We start from the raw sequence: 21429 nt of genomic DNA on the forward strand, positions 1-21429 counted from the left end.
TTTCTTGATGCTTCCTTCACCATCAGGCCGTATAGTTCCCTCTCTCATCTGTGACTGTTAGTTCTTCTGATTTAGTGTTTGTCAGGAGAGGACAAGGGTAATGAGGGCAGTTGTCCTGAGTTTTTAAGTCACTTCTGTTAAATATAAATTTCAAGAGCTTTTATTTTTCTTCTTATGAGATATAATCAATAAAGAGACAGTGATATCTTTTGTTTTGTTTGTTTTTAGTGGGGAGGTAATTAGGTTTATTTATTTATTATTACTATTTTTATTTAATGGAGATACTGGGGATCAAACCCATGACCTCATGCATGCTAAGCATGTGCTCTGCCACTGAGCTATACTCTCCCCCAGACGGTGTTACCTTTTTGTTATACTGTTAATCTTTTTGTACATAATTTCAGTATTTTCTACAGAAAAAATACATTTTTATAAAAGTAGAACTTTTTGAAAATAAACAAGATTGTATAAATTGGGCTTTATAGCGTATTTTTAAGCATGAACATACTTTTGTGTAAGTAGAATTCTACAGCAGTTAAGATCCCTTGTATCTAGAGTCAGTAAGGAAGCAATGCTCTCCCTGCTTCTCTGGGAAACTCCCTTTGGGATATATTTTCCAAAGTTTTGCCTACATTCATAGGGTATAGAGTGTGAAATAATGGAAAGAGCATTAAATCTGGTATCTGGAGTCATTGGGCCAATTTTTAAGTCCCAGCCCTGTCACTTCCTATCTGTGTAATCTCAGGTAAGTCACTTAACATCCTTGATCTTTTTTTTTCCCACTCACCTAAAGGGAGTATAATACTAGCTTGCAGGGTTAGGATGTGAACTCAAGACACACATAAAGCACTCAGTCCAATCAGTGCCTATACCTACATAGCAGAACTCAGGACTTCAGCCCTGATCACGAGGTGGGGGTGTATGTCCAGTAACTTGAATGACCTGGCTCTCCCTTGCTAGGAAGCTGAGATTGAGACCCGGATTGCTGAGCTGCGGAAGGAGGGTTTCTGGTCACTGAAGAGGCTGCCTAAAGTGCCCGAGCCTCCCCGCCCCAAGGGCCACTGGGACTATCTGTGTGAGGAGATGCAGTGGCTCTCTGCTGACTTTGCTCAGGAGCGTCGTTGGAAACGAGGTGTGGCCCGTAAGGTATGTCCTCTACTGGGTCTGCTACTTTCCATTTCTTTTTCAGATTTGGTTTTCTTTGATGAGTGGGTTGGATGGAAGAGAACAAATCATAACAGTAAGATGCTAGTTAATTAATGCCCATAGTCTCAAGAGGCAAGCTCTGACTTCCCAGCTTTCTTGGCCTTGACTGTTCTCTTTGCTTTTGACTTGGGGAGGGGCTGAGGGTCTGGCCTTCAAGTGTTTCCATGCTGGTTCCTTGTTCCCACAGGTGGTGCGTATGGTGATCCGGCACCACGAGGAGCAGCGGCAGAAAGAGGAACGGGCCCGGAGGGAGGAGCAAGCCAAGCTGCGCCGAATCGCCTCCACCATGGCCAAGGATGTTAGGCAGTTCTGGAGCAACGTGGAAAAGGTAGGCAACAGGGATTGGGAAAGGGAAATGCCTTGAGTTTGGTAAGTGGATAGCATGGTGGCAGGAATGATCAAAATTTCTCTTTCAGAGTGTAAGTATTATAATTTTCAAGCAACTCTAATGACATTTTTGTTATATGTTGGACCTTTCTAGCTATGAGGAAGGAAAAAGTACAGTGGAAAAATAAGGGCTTTCTCTTTGGGGATTGTTAATAGGACTTCTTAACCCCTCTAGGCCATCTGTCCTTTGCAGTAAGCATGTGTTTTCTAAAACACGTCTGTACCCTTTATCTACTTAAGTACCATCAAAGTTCTCATTAATTGAATTGTTCCCATATATTAAATTGTAATTGTTTCTTAGATGTTAACCTGGTTTCTGTCTGTATTCTCATTCTTACCTCTTAATAGTTGTTTCTCTTTTCTACTTCAAAAATTCTTTTGTACATCTGTGGCCATTTACACATGCTCTTCAGCTGTTAGGAATGTCTTTCTCCTCATTTCCACTTAGGGAACATCTACTTAATCTTTAAGGTTCTGCTCCAGGTACATTTGTAAATCTTAGAGGCTAAGCTGGCTCTTCTTTCCCCTGTGTTCTCTTTCTGCTTTCCTCAGAGGCACCCTAAAAGGTCATTTAGCTCTTCCCTCTTGAAAATCTAGTCCTGCTGGCATAGAGGAGACTTCCCTAAATGTTGAGTAAGAGTACATGGAAAAAAGATTATTTTGGTAACCTGTCCATTTCATGCTTGTGACAGGTGGTGCAATTTAAGCAACAGTCTCGGCTTGAGGAAAAGCGGAAAAAAGCTCTGGACTTGCACCTGGACTTCATTGTGGGGCAAACTGAAAAGTACTCAGATCTTCTGTCTCAGAGCCTCAACCAGCCATTAGCCTCCAGCAAAGCTGGTTCCTCCCCTTGCCTTGGCTCTTCCTCAGCTGCCTCTAGTCCTCCACCCCCAGTTTCCCGGATGGATGATGAAGGTGTGTGTCCTCTTTGGCTCTGTTACTCTTCCTCATGTACCCTTTCCAGAGCTGAAAACCCACCCTGTGGCTTGCAGGGCCCCGTGGACTTTGTGACCTTGTTCTCCTGCTATAGATGGGGACTTCCAACCCCAAGAGGAGGAGGAAGAGGATGATGAGGAAACGATTGAGGTTGAAGAACAACAGGAAGGCAATGATGCAGAGACCCAGAGGCGTGAGATTGAGCTGCTTCGACGTGAGGGAGAATTGCCACTGGAAGAGCTGCTCCGTTCCCTCCCCCCTCAGCTGCTAGGAGGGCCTTCCAGCCCCTTGAGACCCCCCTCATCTCGCAATAGTGACACCCGAGATGGGCCTGAAGAAGGTGGTGAAGAGGAGCCATCTCAGGTGTTGAAGGTATGGGCAATAGGGATAGAGGGTGAGTTCAGAGAGGGAGCAGAGGAGGAGCTTCTAGGACTAAGTTCTGGTCTATGAGGCTGGTTGTGGCTTTCAGGATTTCTCCCTGGTCTGAGCAGTTGGGTTTTCATTTGGGGATGGATTGGAGAGAATCCGGGTTTGGGGCAAGTTACAGTCTGAGCTAGGCAGACATTCTGATGCCTAGAAGAGTGTACTGTACTCTACTCTTTGAATTAATGAGTAACCTTGAAAAAAAATACTTATTTACTTTCGGCCCTTGTCACTTATGTGAAATGGCCCTAATAATCCCTTGCTGGTTTGTAGGTTTGGATCTGGAGTGGTAATCTTGAAGTCTCTCTTGGACCTAAGATGTCTGTTTCTCCATGTGTCTGAGTGCGTGGGGTTGGTGTTGGGGGTGTGTGATTCTTTTCTAGCACTTTCACAGGTCCTCCCCCAGGCAGTGGGGCAAGGATTTGGTAGCTGGTGCTGAAATTGAAAACCTTTGATTACATCCTTGCCCTGGAACTGTGCCAGTGGCAACTGTCATTCAGTGGGACAGAGAGACTGTTCTGTGATTTCTAATTTAATGTTGTGCCTTTCTCCTGCTGCTCTAACTTTAGCCTTTCTCCTTTTTCACCCTTTGCGATACAGGTAAAGCCCCCACCCTCCTCTGTCACACAGCACAACAAACAGCATTGGCATCCAGATGAGGAAGATGAAGAGTTTACCGCCAATGAGGATGAAGGTTAGGCCTGTACTTTACGCTGTTGCCTCTTACCCCTTGAATTGTGTGGACCTAATGTTTCAGCCTTTCTCACCTCTTTCACTTGGACTGTATCCTGACCTGTATTCCCATTGATCTTGCTTCATTCTCTTTCCTAGCGGAGGATGAAGAGGATACCATAGCAGCTGAGGAGCAGTTGGAAGGGGATGTAGATCATGCCATGGAGCTGAGCGAGTTGGCACGAGAAGGTGACACTCACCACGCGTTTTACTGAGCATCCGCTCGTTATCTCTGTGCAAAGTGCCAGAGATAAAGAGATGGATAAGACACTTTTATCTTTCCTGGAGGACCTCTAGGTCTAATATGACAAAGCCAGATATATAAATGAATAATTACAAGTAGAATATTACGGTTATGATGAAAGTTTGAACAAAGTGATGTGAGAGCTCAGTGGAGGGAAGAGCTTTTGGAAGAGGATACTGGCCATGTTTTACTTGACCTTATAGGGGAGGTTCATCAGATTGATAACTGTCCCTCCTAATGGAAGGCAGCTCTGTCCATGATTGTAGCCCATGTTATGGGGCTTGGCCTTAGTAGCTGGTGCTAAAAGTAAACTCTTTTGCCTCCCCTCAGACCTAGGCTTAGCAGTGTCTGCAGAGACTGAGGTGGAATAAATTGGCACCACTCAGACCTCTCCTCCTTCCTTCTCCTTGAGGCCTAAGGCTTACCTTCCATTTCTCATCCAGGTGAGCTGTCTATGGAGGAGCTACTACAGCAGTATGCCGGAGCCTATGCCTCTGATGCCTCTGCCCCAGGTTCTGGGAGTAGTGAAGAGGACGATGAAGATGAAGTTGAGCCTAACAGCTCTGACTGTGAACCAGAGGGGGCTGCAGAAGCTGAAGAGGCTCCTCAAGAGGATAGTAGCAGTCAGTCAGGTGAATGTGTGGTCATGAGGCAGGAACTGGGGAGGGCGGGCACTGAAAGCGGGTATGGTGAACACTAAGCCTTGGTCTTGTGCTTTAGACTCTGTTGAGGAGCAGAGTGAGGATGAGGAAGATGAGCAGTCAGAGGAGGAAGAAACAAGTGGAAGTTCAGAATCAGAGGAATCTGAGTCTGAGGAGTCTGAGTCACAGAGCCAAGCAGACGAGGAAGAGGAAGATGATGACTTTGGGGTGGAGTACTTGCTTGCCCGGGATGAAGAACAGAGTGAGGCAGATGGGGGCAGTGGACCTCCCACCCCAGGGCCCACCACCACTCTAGGCCCTAAGAAAGAAATTACTGACATCGCTGCAGCAGCTGAAAGTCTCCAGCCCAAGGGTTACACCTTGGCTACTACCCAGGTATTTTCAGGCCCTAGCATCTGCTTTCTCATATCTTGACTTTCTTGTTTCTCAGTGACGTATGCCTCAGTTACATGTGATACTTCTCTTCCTCCGTGCCAGGTGAAGACACCCATCCCCCTGCTCCTGCGGGGCCAGCTCCGGGAGTACCAACACATTGGGCTGGACTGGCTGGTTACTATGTATGAGAAGAAACTTAATGGCATTCTTGCTGATGAAATGGGATTAGGCAAGACGATCCAGACCATCTCCCTGCTTGCCCACTTGGCCTGTGAGAAAGGTAACTAAGCAAGGCTCTTCCTTTTGTGTCTCCTTGGCTAATTCCTTGGGAAGCTTGTTTCATGGTGACTTCACCTGTAGCATAGTGAAACAGTCTTTTGCTGCTAATTAGCTCATTGACTCTGATCAGTAACTGTATAGAGGGATCAATATAGGTGCTAGAATTCTTAGGAAGGGCCATTAGGACAAAATGGTCATGGTAATTAATATGTGAGGAACCAGAACCCCAAAGTTACTAATTCCTTACCACCTCTCATCTTTTTAAAGATTCCTCTGTCCTAAATATTTCTGAATCTTACTTTATTATTTAAAGTTGAGGTTTATTTGACATACAACATTGTATCAGTTTCAGATGTACAGCATAATTCAGTATTTGTAAATATATTGCTAAATGACTAGCACAATAAGAGTCACCATACATAGTTGCAAAACATTTGGTTTTTTTCTTGTAACAAGAACTTTGAAGATCTAGTCTCCCAGCAACTTTCAAATATGCAATACAGTATTATTAACTATAGTCACCATGTTGTACATCTTTCATTCTTTTGCTAAACAGGTAACTGGGGTCCCCATTTGATCATTGTCCCCACCAGTGTGATGTTGAACTGGGAGATGGAGCTGAAACGTTGGTGCCCCAGCTTTAAAATTCTCACATACTATGGAGCGCAGAAAGAGAGGAAGCTCAAGCGGCAGGTTTGTCCCCCCATGTAATCACTCCCCTCCCCAATTGATGCTTCCTGTACTTTAAGGTCCTTTCTTCAAACGAATTCCTTTCCCTTCCCTCTTTGTTGCCCTTTCTGCTCCTGGGACTTTCCTCTTTCCTCCCAACGTGATTTCTGTCCTTTAAAGACCTTAGGTTGTCTTCTTTTTGTCCTGTCCTGTCTTCTCTTCTCTTCTCTTCTCTTCTCTTCTCTTCTCTTCTCTTCTCTTCTCTTCTCACCCCATTGTCTGCTTTTTCCTGATACTGCAGGGCTGGACCAAGCCCAATGCCTTCCATGTGTGTATCACATCTTACAAGCTGGTGCTGCAGGACCACCAGGCCTTCCGCCGCAAGAACTGGCGCTATCTTATTCTGGATGAGGCTCAGAACATCAAGAATTTCAAATCACAGCGCTGGCAGTCATTGCTCAACTTCAACAGGTAAAGATGGAGATGGGAATTCATGGGAGGGTTAACTTGGCTTGAAGAGTTGGAAAGTTGGGACTTTGCTGACCATCTTCCCTCTCTTTGCAGCCAGAGACGCCTGCTCCTGACGGGAACACCTTTGCAGAATAGCCTCATGGAACTGTGGTCGTTGATGCACTTTTTGATGCCCCATGTCTTCCAGTCTCATCGCGAGTTCAAAGAATGGTTCTCTAACCCCCTAACTGGCATGATTGAGGGCAGCCAAGAGTACAATGAAGGTCTAGTCAAACGTCTCCACAAGGTAGGGACTGTAACAGTTTGTCAAGAGTGCTGGGAATGGTGGGGAACTAAGGGCAATACCCAGAAAACCCTTAGGGAGAGAGAAGTCAGTGCTAGGCTGAATTTATCCAATTGTCAGGCTGTGGTGTTCCAGTGACTAACCCACTGCCAGATTGAGTGACCTCATCTTCATCACCATTCTGCTAGTTTTCTTTAATGGTGACATTTCTGTTCTTATTCTCTGAGTAGAATGATACGGCTGATCAGTTCCTGGCTTGGATTTCTCTTTACCTGACTTTCACAGCTTCATATTTTTGGTGTGTTCTCTCCTTCCTCTTTCTTTCTTCCTTCCTTCCTTCCTTCCTTCCTTTTCTCTTCCTTCCTTCCTTCTTTCTTTCTTTCTTTGTTTTCATTGTCATTGTCATCATCTTTTTCTTTTTTTTCTTTTTCTTCCTTTTTTGGTCTTCTGTGGCTCCTCTTCGCTCGTCCAGCGTCCAGCTTTTAAATAACACCTCCCAGCGTTCTGATTTTTTTTTTTGTCTCCCAATTTACATATCTCATAGGCATACTCATTCATAATTCCTTGACTCTCAACCTGTATTTAAATTTCTGATGATGTCTTACATTAAAAGTTCCTCTTGAACTCACTCTGTTCTGAGGCAAACATCTCAAGCATTATAACCTATTATTTCTAGTCCATTTTGGTCAATCATGCTATTGTTTTGATAAATCAGACTGGAAACCAGGAAGTTTTCCTTAAGTTTACGTCTTCTGTTTTAAAATTTTTAAATGTTTTAAATTGTTTTTCATTCCCGTTTTGCTGAGATATGATTGACATACAGTATTGTATAAGTTTCAGGTGTACAACATAATGATTTGTCTCTCATGCATCATGAAATGATTACCACAGTAGGTTTAGTGAAACTATATCTCTTCCTCCATTTTATCTTCTTTCACTTCTTCTGTGTGAACTTGATGATTATGTCCTATCAGGTTTTACTTCTTGAGAGCTCAGATTTGCCTTTTGTTTTCTATGCTGCTGTCAGTGCCACAAATTTTGTTCTTAGCTCCTCATGTGAATTTATTCTCATAATCTTGTAAATTTACAGTGACTCCTTAAAATGTAATTTGATTCATCCTTTCTGCATAGTTAGTTGTTCTGACCTGAGTGCTTTCTTTTATCACTTCTTATTGTTGTGGTATCATCATCTTTCTATCTGTCTCTTTCATTATAGTAAATTTCTTGAGAGGAGAGATTGCACTTGACTCATCTTTGTGTGATTGGTTCCTTGCATGCTGCATGGCTCCATGATCGTTTACTGATGAGCTAAGCCAGCGCTCTGCTGGTCATCAGGCCAAGATCCAGCTAGAGGGTCTAGGCTGGGGCTCAGTGCCCACTGTTCTCCTGTCAGCCTCCTGCTTATTTGCTTTTAGGTTTTGCGGCCTTTTTTGCTGCGCCGAGTTAAGGTGGATGTTGAGAAGCAGATGCCTAAAAAGTATGAGCATGTTATCCGCTGCCGGCTCTCCAAGCGCCAGCGCTGTCTCTATGATGACTTCATGGCACAGACCACGTAAGGGAGGACTGAGGGTGGGCCTGGGACCCTAGACTGGAGCAGAGGTGATTATCAAGATGCCCCATTTATTTCTCCTTTCTCCCAGAACTAAGGAGACACTAGCCACTGGCCATTTCATGAGCGTCATCAACATTTTGATGCAGCTTCGAAAAGTCTGCAATCATCCAAACCTGTTTGACCCTCGACCTGTTACCTCCCCCTTCATCACTCCAGGCATCTGTTTCAGCACCGCCTCTCTGGTGCTAAGGGCCACTGATGTCCACCCTCTCCAGGTAAGCAGTTGTCCCCAAAGTTATTGGCCCTGCCTCAACCTTGCCCCTCTTTTCTTTAGGCCGGAGTCTGACCTTTTGCATCCTTACTTCTCCTGTCACCTCAGCATTATTCTAGTTTCATTGTTTTCTAACTGTGTCACTTTGGGCAAGCTAATTATTAATCTCTAATCCTAAGTTAGCTTGCCCTTCAAAACAGGGAGTATGAGGCCTGTTCTGCAGTATGCTTGTGAACATGGTATTAATATTTTTAGAAGTACTTGGCATATTAATAATACTTAAATATTTTGTTTTTCTACTCCTTCCCTCTTTTTGGCCGTCTCCCCCTCAGATTTTTGTTTTTATTATTGTAAAACACACAAAACAAATTTTACCACTTTAACCATTCTTAAGTGTATGATACAGTGGCATTAAATACACTTACATTGTTATGCAACCATCACTACTATCCATTTTTAGAAATGTTTTCATCTTTCTAAACTGAAACTCCATACCCATCAAATAACAACTCCCCATTCTCCCTCTATCCCTAGCACTTGGCAGCCACCATTCTACTTTCTCTCTAAATTTACTATTCTAGGTACTTCATATAAGTGGAATCATACAGTATTTGTCCTTTTGTGACTAGCATATTTCACTTAGAATGTCTTCAAGGTTCATCCATATACTAGCATGTGCCAAAATTTCCTTTTTTCTTTTTTTTTGAAGTTGAAAAATAATTCTGTTGTGCACATTGTGCATACATGTATACGCATACGTGCGTGTGTACGTATACATATATACGTATATATACACACCACATTTTGTTTATTCATCTATTCATCAGTGGACACTGGGGTTACTTCCACCTTTTGGCTATTGTGAATAATGCTACTATGAGCCTAGGTGTACAGACATATGTTAAAGTCCCTGCTTTCAATTCTTTTGAGTATATACCCAGAAATGGAATTGCCAGATCATAAGGTAATTCTATTTTTAATTTTTTGAGGTGCTGCCGTACTGGTTTTCCATAGCGGCTGCACTATTTTACATTCCTACGAGCAGTTTGCAAAGGTTCTGATTTCTCCACATCATGGCCAGTATCTGTTTTCTGTTTTTTGATAATAGCTACCTTAATGGGTGTGAGGTGGTATCTCATTGATTTTGACTTCCTTAATGATTAGTGATGTTGAGCTTATTTTTGCTCATTGTATATTTTCTCTGGAGAAATGTCTATTCAAGATGTTTGCAGATTTTTTAATTGGATTGTTACGTTTTTCTGTTCAGTTGTTGGAATTCTTCATGTGTTCTGGATGTGAACCTCTTATCAGATACGTGATTTGCAAATAATTTGGTCCCATTCTGTAGGTTGCTTTTTTACTCTGTTGGTAGTGTCCTTTGAATATAGTCCTAACTTACAAATTTTTTCTTTTGTTGTCTGTGCTTTTGGTGTCATATTCAAGAAATCATTGCCACATCGACCCTTTTGACACCATGCTTTTGTGTTCCTTCTTATGTCAGAGGATAGACATGGGTCGGTTTGATCTCATTGGCCTGGAGGGTCGTGTCTCTAGATACGAGGCTGACACATTTCTACCCCAGCACCGCATTTCCCGCCGGGTTCTACTAGAGGTGGCTACTGCTCCTGATCCCCCACCCCGGCCCAAGCCAGTCAAGATGAAGGTCAACAGGTACCAGGGCTGAAGAATAGGGGGTGGGTTCCTAGAAAAAGTGGCTGCAGCTGGCTGGGGAGAATTGGGGTGGAAAGGAAGAAGATGGAGGCTATGCTTGAGTGTTTATATGGGATGGATACAAAATATTTGGAGGGACTGGGAAGACAGTAACTAGAAGATGGTCCTGGGAGAGGCCCACAGTTGTATTACTGATTTTTTTTCCCCTCCTTCCTCTGCTTGGTGCTTTTCGGTTATTTCGGATTTCTTTCCCTCTTTATCCTTTGGGTCTTCCCTTTCCCTCCTTTGCTTTGATAATCTCTGTTTTTCTACCTCATCTTCCTTATTTTTTCTTTTCCTACTCCTTAATCTTTCTCCCTACCCATCCCCTTGTTTTTTCCTCATAGGATGTTGCAGCCAGTGCCCAAGCAAGAAGGCCGGACAGTGGTGGTGGTGAACAGTCCACGGACCCCCCTGGGCCCTGTCCCAGTCCGACCCCCTCCAGGCCCTGAGCTCTCAGTCCAGCCCACCCCTGGCCCAACCCCCCCAGTGCTGCCAGCACCACTGATGGTGTCGGCCGCGCCTGCCGGGCCCCCACTTATTCCAGCATCCCGGCCTCCTGGCCCTGTTCTTTTGCCCCCACTGCAGCCAAACAGTGGGCCTCTCCCCCAGGGTGAGTTGCAAGGGAGCCAGGATGCTGGGGGGTACTTTAGGCCGGTTGCTTGGATTGGGGGAGAAGTAATGAAATTAGTGTTTGAGGAGCTGGGGTGGAGACGGGTGCGATCTTTGATGGGCTAGAAGGGATTAACTATGGAGGCTTTCTGAGCAGGCTAAGGCTTTAGTCAGGGTTTATGTGACCGGTGCTTGCTTTGTATTTACAGTGTTGCCATCCCCTCTGGGGGTCCTGAGTGGGACCTCACGGCCTCCCACACCAACCCTGTCCTTGAAGCCGGCCCCACCTGCCCCTGTTCGCTTGAGCCCTGCCCCACCCCCAGGCTCCTCCAGCCTGTTGAAGCCCCTGACAGTGCCACCAGGCTATGCCTTCCCTTCCGCTGCCGCCACCACCACCTCTACCACCGCAGCTATTGCTCCCACCACGGCAGTACCAGCACCTACTCCTGCACCACAGCGCCTCATCCTGTCTCCCGATATGCAAGCTCGCCTGCCCTGTAAGTTCCCAGGGCTCTGTGAGGGTGAAAGACTTGAGGGAGGAAAGGCTTATATGCCATGGAGCTGTAGAAGAGCTTGGGACCATGAGATAATTGAATTCTAGGTAGCTAGCTTATTATTAGGTATTTTGTCAGACTTTGGTAACTCATAATCAGGTAAGAGCCCTCAAGTAGTTCACAGTCTGTAGTGGGGGAGATGACACATAGATGAGTAAATAGTTGTATGCCTAGCAGTAGAAAATTGGGAGTAAGAGGCAGTGTAGAGGAGGGGATTGGTGATTAGCTCGGTATGGTGGCAAGCTATTAGAGGATGTAAAGAAGATTGCAAAGCAAACAAGTGGGATCGGAAGGAGTAGCATGTCAAAAGCTCAAAGGCTGTATGTAGATGGAGGCTGAGCTTGTTAGAACTTAGTAAATTGAGGGGAAGAGTTAGAGAAGCTGGAGGCTTGTGCCTCTTGTAGGTCTGTGAAGTGACGTTAAGCTGAGTGATTCTCATGTACATTAAGCCCCTTCTTTATTCATAGCAGGCGAAGTGGTCAGCATCGGGCAGTTGGCCTCACTGGCACAACGTCCAGTGGCTAGTGCAGGGGGAAGCAAACCTCTCACCTTCCAAATCCAGGGCAACAAGCTGACTTTGACTGGTGCCCAGGTGCGCCAGCTTGCTGTGGGGCAACCCCGCCCGCTGCAAAGTAGGTAAAACCCATCCCCTGTCCTGCCTATTTCCTCCTCTTCCTTGTGCCTTTGTTTTTGTGGCTCTCTTCAGATGTCAGCCTTTATGTTTCTTTCCCTAGCTTTTGGTGGGTGAGTCCAAGGGGAATGGTTGGTGGGGCGTCTTTTGATCAATATAGGGATGAGACCATTTTAGAGAAGCTATTTCCTCTGTTCTTCCTCTCTTCTCTTGCCCTTGCCTCTGCCCTCCTCCGGCTGATAGCTGCTTCTCTCTCTCTTTCTCTCTTCCCTTAACCCAGGGAATGTGGTGCACCTGGTGTCAGCAGGGGGGCAGCACCACCTCATCAGCCAGCCTGCCCATGTGGCCCTCATCCAGGCCGTGGCCCCGACCCCTGGCCCCACCCCTGTTTCTGTGCTGCCTTCTTCGACCCCCAGCACCACCCCTGCCCCCACTGGCCTCAGCCTTCCGCTTGCTGCTAACCAGGGTGAGGCTCCTGGCCTTCCTACTTACTTTGCCCTTGCTGGCCTTGGTCTTTACGGGCATGCCCTGGGCTACTATCTGTCCAGCCTTCCCTCAGTGTTGTTTTCCCTTGCCAGTATCTGATATCTGTCTGCTACCCTCTCCTGCCCCTGGACTTCTTCCATTCTTTGGGTCTCTTGTTTCTTTTCTACCTTCCCCTCAATGTAGCTTCCTCTTGCAGTGCCACCAACCATGGTGAATAATACAGGCGTGGTGAAGATTGTAGTGAGACAGGCCCCTCGGGATGGACTGACTCCAGTTCCTCCATTGGCCCCAGCACCCCGGCCTCCGAGCTCTGGGCTTCCAGCTGTGTTAACTCCACGCCCCACATTAACCCCTGGCCGGCTACCCACACCTACTCTGGGGGCTGCCCGGGCCCCCATACCCACGTCCACTCTGGTGAGGCCCCTTCTCAAGCTTGTCCACAGTCCTTCGCCTGAAGTCAGTGGTGAGTCCAAATGGCTGAGGCCAAAAGTTTTTGCTGGGAATAGGGTGGTCCAGAGGGTTTCTTAATCATAACAGATCCCTTCATCATCAGCATACTGAACGCGTTGCATTGGGTCTCCAAAATGGGCTGCTGAGCCCTTGCCTCACTCCAAGATACATTAGTTGGAACCTTGGAAGGAAAGGAAATGTTAAATTGTCAGATTCTTTGACTATGAGCTCATAGTCTGGGAGTGAAGGTCTTCTGGGGCACGGGTGAAGATTGGGAGTATGGGAAGGGGTGGGGTGGGTAGGGTAATAGAAGGAGCAAGAAAAGAATTCTTGGGCTAACTTATCCTCTCTCTCCACAGCTTCAGCACCCGGAGCTGCTCCTTTGACCATCTCTTCTCCTCTCCCTGTGTCATCCTCACTCCCTGGGCCAGCTTCTTCTCCATTGCCAGTTCTCAACTCCTCTCCCCTTGCTAGTCCTGTGACCTCTACAGTCTCAGTTCCAGTGTCGTCTTCACTCCCCATTTCCGTCTCCACAGCGCTTCCTGCCACAGCCTCAGCTCCACTCACCATCCCCATCTCAGCCCCCTTGCCTGTTTCGGCTTCAGGCCCAGCTCTGTTGACCAATGTGACTCCAGCACTGGCACCTGTTGTCTCAGCGGCTCCTGGTCCTCCCTCTTTGGCACCAGTTGGGGCTTCCCCATCAGCGTCAGCCTTGACTCTAGGTTTGGCTGCAACTCCATCCTTGTCCCCGTCTCAGGCACCTGGTCACCCTCTGTTATTGGCTCCAGCCTCTTCACATGTTTCGGGGTTGAACTCAGCCATGGCCCCAGCATGTTCACCCGTCCTGGTGCCAGCTTCTGCTCTGGCCAGTCCTTTTCCGGCAACACCAAATCCAGCTCCAGCTCAGGCTTCCCTTCTGGCTCCAGCACCTACTGCATCTCAGGCTTTAGCCACCTCTCTGGCTCCCATGGTGGCTCCACAGACAGCAATCCTGGCTCCTTCTCCAGCTCCTTCTCTGGCTCCTCTTCCAGTCCTGGCTCCATCACCAGGTCCTACTCCTGTCCTGGCTCCATCACAGACTTCGGTTCCAGTTCTGGCTTCATCATCTACTCCAGGAACTTCTTTAGCCTCAACTTCTTCACTGTTGCCAGCCCCAAGTCCTGCATTGGCTCCATCATCAGCTCAGACTATGGTACCAGTCTCGGTTCCGTCACCTCTCCCGAGTCCGTCTTCTGCGCAGACACTGGCTTTACCCCCAGCTTTAGCATCCACACTCGGTGGCTCATCTCCATCTCAGACACTCTCTTTGGGAACTGGGAACCCCCAAGGGCCCTTTCCAGCTCAGACATTGTCATTGACTCCAGCATCATCCCTAGTACCAGCTCCAGCCCAGACACTGTCTTTGGCACCAGGACCACCACTGGGTCCATCTCAGACGCTGTCTCTGGCTCCAGCACCCCCTCTGGCTCCAGTTTCTCCAATGGGCCCGGCCCCAGCTCACACGCTGACTTTGGCTCCAGTATCATCATCTGCTTCACTCCTGGCCCCAGCTTCAGTGCAAACATTGACCTTGAGCCCGGCCCCAGTTCCAGTGCCCACCTTGGGCTCAGCTGCAGCTCAGACTCTGGCACTGGCCCCAGTCTCAACACAGGCCCCGGCTTCCCAGGCATCCTCCCTTGTGGTTTCAACATCTGGTGCCGCTCCTTTGCCTGTCACCATGGTATCCCGGCTGCCTGTTGCCAAGGATGAACCTGAGACACTGACATTACGCTCTGGTCCCCCCAGCCCTCCCTCCACTGCTACCTCGTTCAGTGGTCCCCGACCTCGACGCCAGCCCCCACCACCACCTCGTTCCCCTTTCTATCTGGTAAGTTTTACTCCCTCAAAGGAGAGGAAACAAGAAGTTGAGTTTCTTTGGAGTGTTGATAGAGTGGATGGAACAAAGTAATGTCACTTTTATCTTGGTAAATTATGGAGTCTAGTTTTGCGCACCTAATACTTGAATGCCATTGGACAAGACCCTTCTCTTCCCTGGGCCCTTACTCTTACTTACAAAATGGAAATAATCATGTTCTACCTTTCTCAGAGGAGTAAGTGAAGACATAATGTACTTTTAAAACTATTAGTCACCGTTGTGTTCAAGGTTTTCTTGTTACAGTTGGCCTCTTTGGTTCTTGCTTACTCTTTTGAGTTAGTGTCGTCACCTAATTGCCCCATTTTACAGATGAAACTAACCCACTAAATGATGTTACAAAGGTTACACAACTTGGAAGAACACAGATTGCTGACTCCATTGCTTTCTCTTTCCCAAAAGAGACAGTCCTCTGGGACAGGAAGATATTTCTCAGTTGCTGAAACCGTCACCATCATCAAGCATTTGAACTTCTAAGTGAGAAGTGACACCACAGAATACAGTTACCTAAAGATCATAAGCCTCTGACTTTGATAGTCATTTCTTGTAGTTTTTTACCTTCATGGTGGATAAGTAGTCAATAAAAAGAATTCTGTTCCCTGTCCTTTCATGAGCTTTCTGGTAGCCATTTTTTTCTGTCATACATAGTTGCCATATATGTTTGGTTAAGTTAAAGTTACAACTCAGAGTAAATAACCCAGGAGGTACTAAGAAGAAAGAGCTTGTGAGTTCCTCCAGGTCCTCTTACCTTTTTCTCACTCTGGTAATAGAGCTGCTGCTTATCTTTTGCTTCAGCCCCAGCTCCCCACCTTCCATCAGTGCCACTGATTCCACTTTTGATCTGGCTTTTTGGAAGTAGAGAGAAGAGAGCCTAGTCCCTAGCCCAAGGGTGCAACCCCATGGTCTGTGCTGAATTTTCATTACTCTGCAAGTAGGTAATGGCTTCTTGACACTAATTTTTCTTTTAAACACTTGGAGATATGTGTAAATCACATACCATACAGTTTACCCACTTAAACTGTACAATTCAATGCCTTTTAGTATATTCATAGAGTTAGGGAACCATGACCACAGTCAACTTTAGGACATTTTCATGGCCCTAGAAAGAAATCCCATACCCATAGCTGTCATCCCTGAACCTTTCCATTCCTCTCAGCTCTAGGTAACCACTAATCTGCTTTTTATATCTCTGTAGATTTACCTACTGTGGAGTGATAACATGTAGTCTTTGGTGACTGGCTTCTTCCACTTAGCTTAATATATTTGAGGTTCATCCATGTTATGCTGTAACTAATATATATGTATTGGTGCTTCATTTCTTTTTATTGTTGAATAATACTCCATTGTATGCATATACCACTTTTTATATATTCACCCGTTGATTGGGCGACATTTGGATTGTTTTTATTTTTTGAATGTTATAAATAATGCTGCTATGAACATTTATGTATAAGATTCTGTGTCTTTCATATGTTTGCAGTTATATTAGATATAAACTTAGGAGTAAAATTGCTGGGTTACAGTAACTGTATTTAACCATTTGAGGAACTGCCGAACTGTTTTCCAAAGTAGCTGTACCTTTTGCATCCACAGTAGCAGCTTAAAAGGATTCCAGGTTCTCTACATAGTTGCCAAAACTTGTTATTGTCTTTTTGATTATAGCCATCCTGATGGGTGTAAAGTGGTATCTTGTGGTTTTGATTTGCATTTTGCTGATGGCTAATGATGTTGAGCATCTTTTCAGTGGTTGTTGGCCATTTGTGTATCTTTGAAGAAATATCTGTTCAGATCCTTTGCCCTTTTTAATTGGGTTATTTTGTTTTATTCCTTTAGATACTCTGGATACAAGTCCTAGTTCAGATATATGATTTGCAAATATTTTCTCTTTTGCTACTACTTTTGAGAGCTGGCCTTAATGATTATTCCCTCTGCTGGGATGTTTTCTTTCCTCACTTAGATTACCAGGAGCCAAGAGGTCAAGCTTAAGGTGGCAGTCAAGAAGGGAGACTTGGGCCACTGCTTTATTTCAGGACCAACTTCTGGGGTCCAGTCTCCATTATTTGTTCATTCTAATAACATATTATTGAGAACCTACTTTTTGCTGTTAGATACTGAGCTAGATATGGGGTGATTACAGTGAGCAAGATCATATATGGTTCATGTTATATGGGGCTTAAGGTAGAAGAGATTAATCAAAGAATCATACAAATGTAAAACTACAAGTGTGGTAAGTGTAACAAGAAGTGGCTTTATAGCCTGTGAAATTGGAATCACAGCTATGGGAAAGGATTGGGTCAAAGTCATACAGATTTCCTGTCAGCGAGGGCACTCCCCTTTTTTCTCTCAGGGTAATGGTATTTAGTTGTCTGGTGAGCTGTTCCCATCTCGCCCCATTCCAGCCTGGCCCTTGGCAGAAACCTGCTGTGGATTTGATTAACCTCTCTGTATCCTGATCGGTAATTTGAGGAGGGATTTTAATTATTGTTTTGGTTCTACTACAGAAAGGTAAACTAACTTGGATATTCTGGAGTTAAGTGTTATGTGGGAAAATTCTCATAAATTATCCATTCTGTAAGCTCTTTGAATATGTACATCTTAATTTTGAATATTTAAGCATCTGCTTTGGCAGATCAGTTTCTTCTTGCAGAGAACTTACCTTATTTAACATCGTGAAAGTAATAAGTCTCATTGACACCTTGGAAAACAAAAAGCATAGTGTATTTTTGTATCTTAGGTTTCCATAGATTGTGTTTAATTTGGGGAGGAACTGCTTGGTTTTCTGTGAGGACGCTGATTACTTTTTCTGTGTTTTTCTCCTCTCTTCCTAAGGACTCTCTGGAGGAAAAGCGGAAGCGGCAGCGGTCTGAACGCCTGGAACGGATTTTCCAACTTAGTGAGGCTCATGGGGCCCTGGCACCTGTGTATGGGACTGAAGTCCTGGATTTCTGTACCCTGCCCCAACCTGTTGCCAGCCCCATCGGCCCTCGTTCTCCTGGCCCCAGCCACCCCACCTTTTGGACTTATACCGAGGCTGCCCGCCAGGCTGTACTGTTTCCCCAGCAACGACTAGACCAGCTGTCAGAAATCATTGAGAGGTTGGCAGGGCTAAGTGCTAATGGGAAGTGGGTCTTGGGGCCTCTGAGTGGATGTAGCGTTTAGGACTGATGAAGGTGCTAACTTCTGGGGCCTTTCAGAGTTCCATGTTTTATACTGCTTACCTTCTTTTTACAGGTTCATCTTTGTCATGCCTCCTGTGGAGGCACCTCCCCCTTCCTTGCATGCCTGCCATCCACCTCCTTGGCTGGCTCCACGTCAGGCATCCTTCCAGGAGCAATTGGCCTGTGAGCTCTGGCCCCGGGCTCGTCCTTTGCACCGTATTGTGTGTAACATGCGCACCCAGTTTCCTGACTTGAGGCTCATCCAGTATGATTGTGGTGAGTTCATTGGCTAGTGAGGATCCCCTTGACCATTTTTTTGTCTTAGTATCAAGACTACTATATCAGAGGGATGCTGTACATGAAGTCTCTGGATTTCATGAAACATTAGGCAGTTTTTTAGGTTATGCTTATGGGTAGGCCTTATGATGAGTTTTCTTGGCATTCATGAATTTGACTTTGATGAAAGTTGAAAATGTGTGCTAGCTCATTTATTCAGTGATTATTTTGTGAGCATCTGTTATATTTTGCTATTCATTTGGGACACAATAGCAAATGAGATAGCACAGCATGAAGTTTTCAGATTTACAGGGAAAGGTGTATGGTGGTACAAAACTACAGTAAATAGTAGATTTTGTTTTGGGAAAAGGCAAAGATTCTTGTCTTTTGGTTAGAATCTTACTGGTTAGAATGAATTTGGCCACAAGAAACAAAACTAACCAATAGTGGCTATACCACAAGATCACTTATTGTTTACTTAATGAGAAATGCTGAGAATGGTGGTATATGGCAGGTTAAGTGGATTAGTGGCATCTTCATGGACCCAGGACTTTGCCTGCTATCCTTAGCTTTTATCTTTTTATTCTCATAGTTATTTCTTCATGGTCTTCAGATGCCTGCTGTAACTCCAGGGAGTACACCAGTGTTCAAAGCAGGAAGCGAGGGGTTGAGACAGAACACTCCTAGCAAGTCTTTATTTTTTCTGAGAAAAGAAAACCCTTCAGTTGACTGATTCAAAACTCCTTGGCTCAAATTGGGCTTTATGCCCATCCTTAGAACAATCACTGAAAGGGTAATGGCAAAGAGGAACTGTGGTTTATTTAGTCCAATAATGATTCATCACCTAGGGTTGGTTTGGGGTATGTCTTCCCTGGGAAAAAGAGATCTCTGCCAGGTGTCTACAGTGTTAATCAGGTTCTGTTAACCAAGAATGGCTGTTGGACAGTAGTGATTAGTTTCTGCCACAAACCTGCACAGATATTTCTATTGTAACATGTTTAGAGATTGCTTATATGTTAGAATATAAAAAAGTCAGCAGGATTTTTACTAGTATGTGCTCAATAAATAATTCAGTCAAAAATAATTTTGTAACATTTGAAACCATTCGGAATAGATGAATTGAAAGTTTTTGTTAAAAGTGTTGAAACTGACTTACTCAGAAATGTTATATAAGTTATTTCTATGTTTAATGGGAGGTTAGACTAGCTAATCTCATGAGATCCTGCCTATATGGTTCTGATCTCAGTGACCTTCAGTCTCTGTCTATAAGTCATGACATTGTTGGATTTGTTGGTATCTATCTTATAAATCTGTTCTGTGTTTCAGCTGGTATAACTCAGTGTAGTACTTAAAGATCTCTTGCTTATACACCATTGAGGATTTCTCTTTTTCCCCTGGAGGGTCTGTGTTACTCTACTCCAAGCTAGACTGAAAGAAGTCAGAGCCAAGACAGGAGTAGACTGAAGAGGGGAACCCTTAAGGGAAGAAAATATATAAAAAATATTTTTGATCCCCTGGGTAAATTGAAATCCTAGCCTAAAAGCTTTATCTTTCAGCTATACGGCCTTCCAGTGCTGAATGTTCTCCCCATTCCAGCTTACAGCTAGTTCCCTGTACCCCTTCATATCTCTTCAGGAAAATTGCAAACATTGGCAGTGCTGTTGCGACAGCTCAAGGCAGAGGGCCACCGGGTGCTCATATTCACCCAGATGACCCGAATGCTGGATGTCTTGGAGCAGTTTCTCACCTACCATGGCCACCTCTACTTGCGTCTGGATGGGTCTACTAGAGTTGAACAGAGACAGGTAACCCAGGCATCTGCGGCCCTTAGAGGCTCACTTCGGGTTCTGTCTCCTTTTTCTAGGCCTCAGAGTCCCAGGAGGGGCCCCACTAAGCCTTGATCTATTTTTGGGGATATGTCTCCCAATACTATCTTTTTTTCCCTTTTCCTCTAGGCCTTGATGGAACGATTCAATGCAGACAAACGCATATTCTGCTTCATCCTTTCAACTCGAAGTGGGGGTGTGGGCGTGAACCTGACGGGGGCAGACACTGTTGTTTTTTATGACAGCGACTGGAATCCTACCATGGATGCTCAGGCCCAGGATCGCTGTCACCGAATTGGCCAGACTCGAGATGTCCACATATATAGGTATTGCCTAGTCTCCCCTCACCTTGCTTTCCTTTTGCTGATAGGATTTTTATTGATGTATTTGGCTGTTTACATGTGGCCTTCATCACCCTCTAGGCTTATCAGTGAACGGACAGTGGAGGAGAACATCCTAAAAAAGGCAAATCAGAAGAGAATGTTGGGAGACATGGCTATTGAGGGAGGCAACTTCACCACAGCCTATTTTAAACAGGTACTAAGATCTTCCACCCTATGCAGGAGAGAACTGCATCTGTAGGAGATACTACTGCTTATTAAAAAGGATGCTTTGACCTCCACAGACTTGCCTCTTCAGCCACTGGTATTTCTGGTACTTCTAAGAGCTATCAGCCTTAGAGCAGTAGACATGGGATCAGCATTCCATTGGCTCTGACACTTTTCTTGTGTTCTTTCCAAAGCAGACCATCCGAGAGCTGTTTGATATGCCTCTGGAGGAGCCATCTGGCTCATCTGTACCCTCTGCCCCTGAAGATGAAGAAGAGACTGTGGCCAGCAAGCAGACCCAGATCCTAGAGCAGGTGAAAAAACAAGTGGGCAGTCCCTAGAGTAGAGCTAATGGTTGTCTGATGAGCTTGTCCCAGGGGAAAGAACTCTTTCTGCTGATTCTGAGATTATAGTTGGCCTTTGATAGTTGTGAGGAGATTGCTTATTGGTTCACAAGATTTCATAGGTAGAAAACAGACAGGATTTGGAGTCCTCAGTTCCAGGTTTGAGTTCCAACAGTGCTTTTTAATAATTGTATTTGTTAAGCCAAGTCCATTTAATCTTTTGAGCTTTGCTTTTCACTTTTCTGAAGTACTATATGAGAAGGAAGGAAGTGAGGATTAAATGGCGTAGTGAATGTAAGAAGTGCTTCGTATATGGTGTAAAACTCATTTTCCAACACTGATGCATACTAGAATCATTTGGAAGGCTTTGAAAAAGGTTGATTCCCGAGCCCCATCTCAAAATCTACTAAATCATTTTTGAGAAATGAGGTC

General features: G+C 45.2%; 1 protein-coding gene and 1 non-coding gene across 5 annotated transcripts in view; both read left to right on the forward strand.

The window, feature by feature from the left end:
* The window catches only part of SRCAP (Snf2 related CREBBP activator protein), a 30287-nt gene that overhangs the window by 4685 nt on the left and 4173 nt on the right, over positions 1-21429 (forward strand). For 2 of the 4 annotated variants that reach the window (XM_031432883.2, XM_031432881.2), the window contains exons 5-31: positions 961-1146; positions 1394-1534; positions 2286-2508; positions 2624-2901; positions 3553-3646; positions 3784-3873; positions 4372-4560; positions 4649-4965; positions 5068-5245; positions 5801-5937; positions 6215-6384; positions 6478-6670; positions 8083-8219; positions 8308-8494; positions 9992-10161; positions 10548-10813; positions 11022-11309; positions 11834-11998; positions 12278-12463; positions 12680-12946; positions 13293-14800; positions 17675-17940; positions 18077-18279; positions 19915-20084; positions 20235-20431; positions 20528-20642; positions 20848-20967. In XM_031432883.2, coding sequence (XP_031288743.2) covers positions 961-1146; positions 1394-1534; positions 2286-2508; positions 2624-2901; positions 3553-3646; positions 3784-3873; positions 4372-4560; positions 4649-4965; positions 5068-5245; positions 5801-5937; positions 6215-6384; positions 6478-6670; positions 8083-8219; positions 8308-8494; positions 9992-10161; positions 10548-10813; positions 11022-11309; positions 11834-11998; positions 12278-12463; positions 12680-12946; positions 13293-14800; positions 17675-17940; positions 18077-18279; positions 19915-20084; positions 20235-20431; positions 20528-20642; positions 20848-20967 — 6441 coding nt within the window. The remainder of the gene's footprint in view (positions 1-960; positions 1147-1393; positions 1535-2285; positions 2509-2623; positions 2902-3552; positions 3647-3783; positions 3874-4371; positions 4561-4648; positions 4966-5067; positions 5246-5800; positions 5938-6214; positions 6385-6477; positions 6671-8082; positions 8220-8307; positions 8495-9991; positions 10162-10547; positions 10814-11021; positions 11310-11833; positions 11999-12277; positions 12464-12679; positions 12947-13292; positions 14801-17674; positions 17941-18076; positions 18280-19914; positions 20085-20234; positions 20432-20527; positions 20643-20847; positions 20968-21429) is intronic. The other 2 variants (XM_064478561.1, XM_064478562.1) reach the window with 2 other exon arrangements.
* On the forward strand, positions 3332-3462 carry LOC116147283 (small nucleolar RNA SNORA30/SNORA37 family). Its single transcript, XR_004130816.1, has one exon. It is a non-coding gene; the product is annotated as a small nucleolar RNA SNORA30/SNORA37 family (small nucleolar RNA).

The sequence above is a fragment of the Camelus dromedarius genome, chromosome 24 (genome assembly GCF_036321535.1).
Source record: "Camelus dromedarius isolate mCamDro1 chromosome 24, mCamDro1.pat, whole genome shotgun sequence".
In the NCBI taxonomy this organism is placed as follows: domain Eukaryota; kingdom Metazoa; phylum Chordata; class Mammalia; order Artiodactyla; family Camelidae; genus Camelus; species Camelus dromedarius.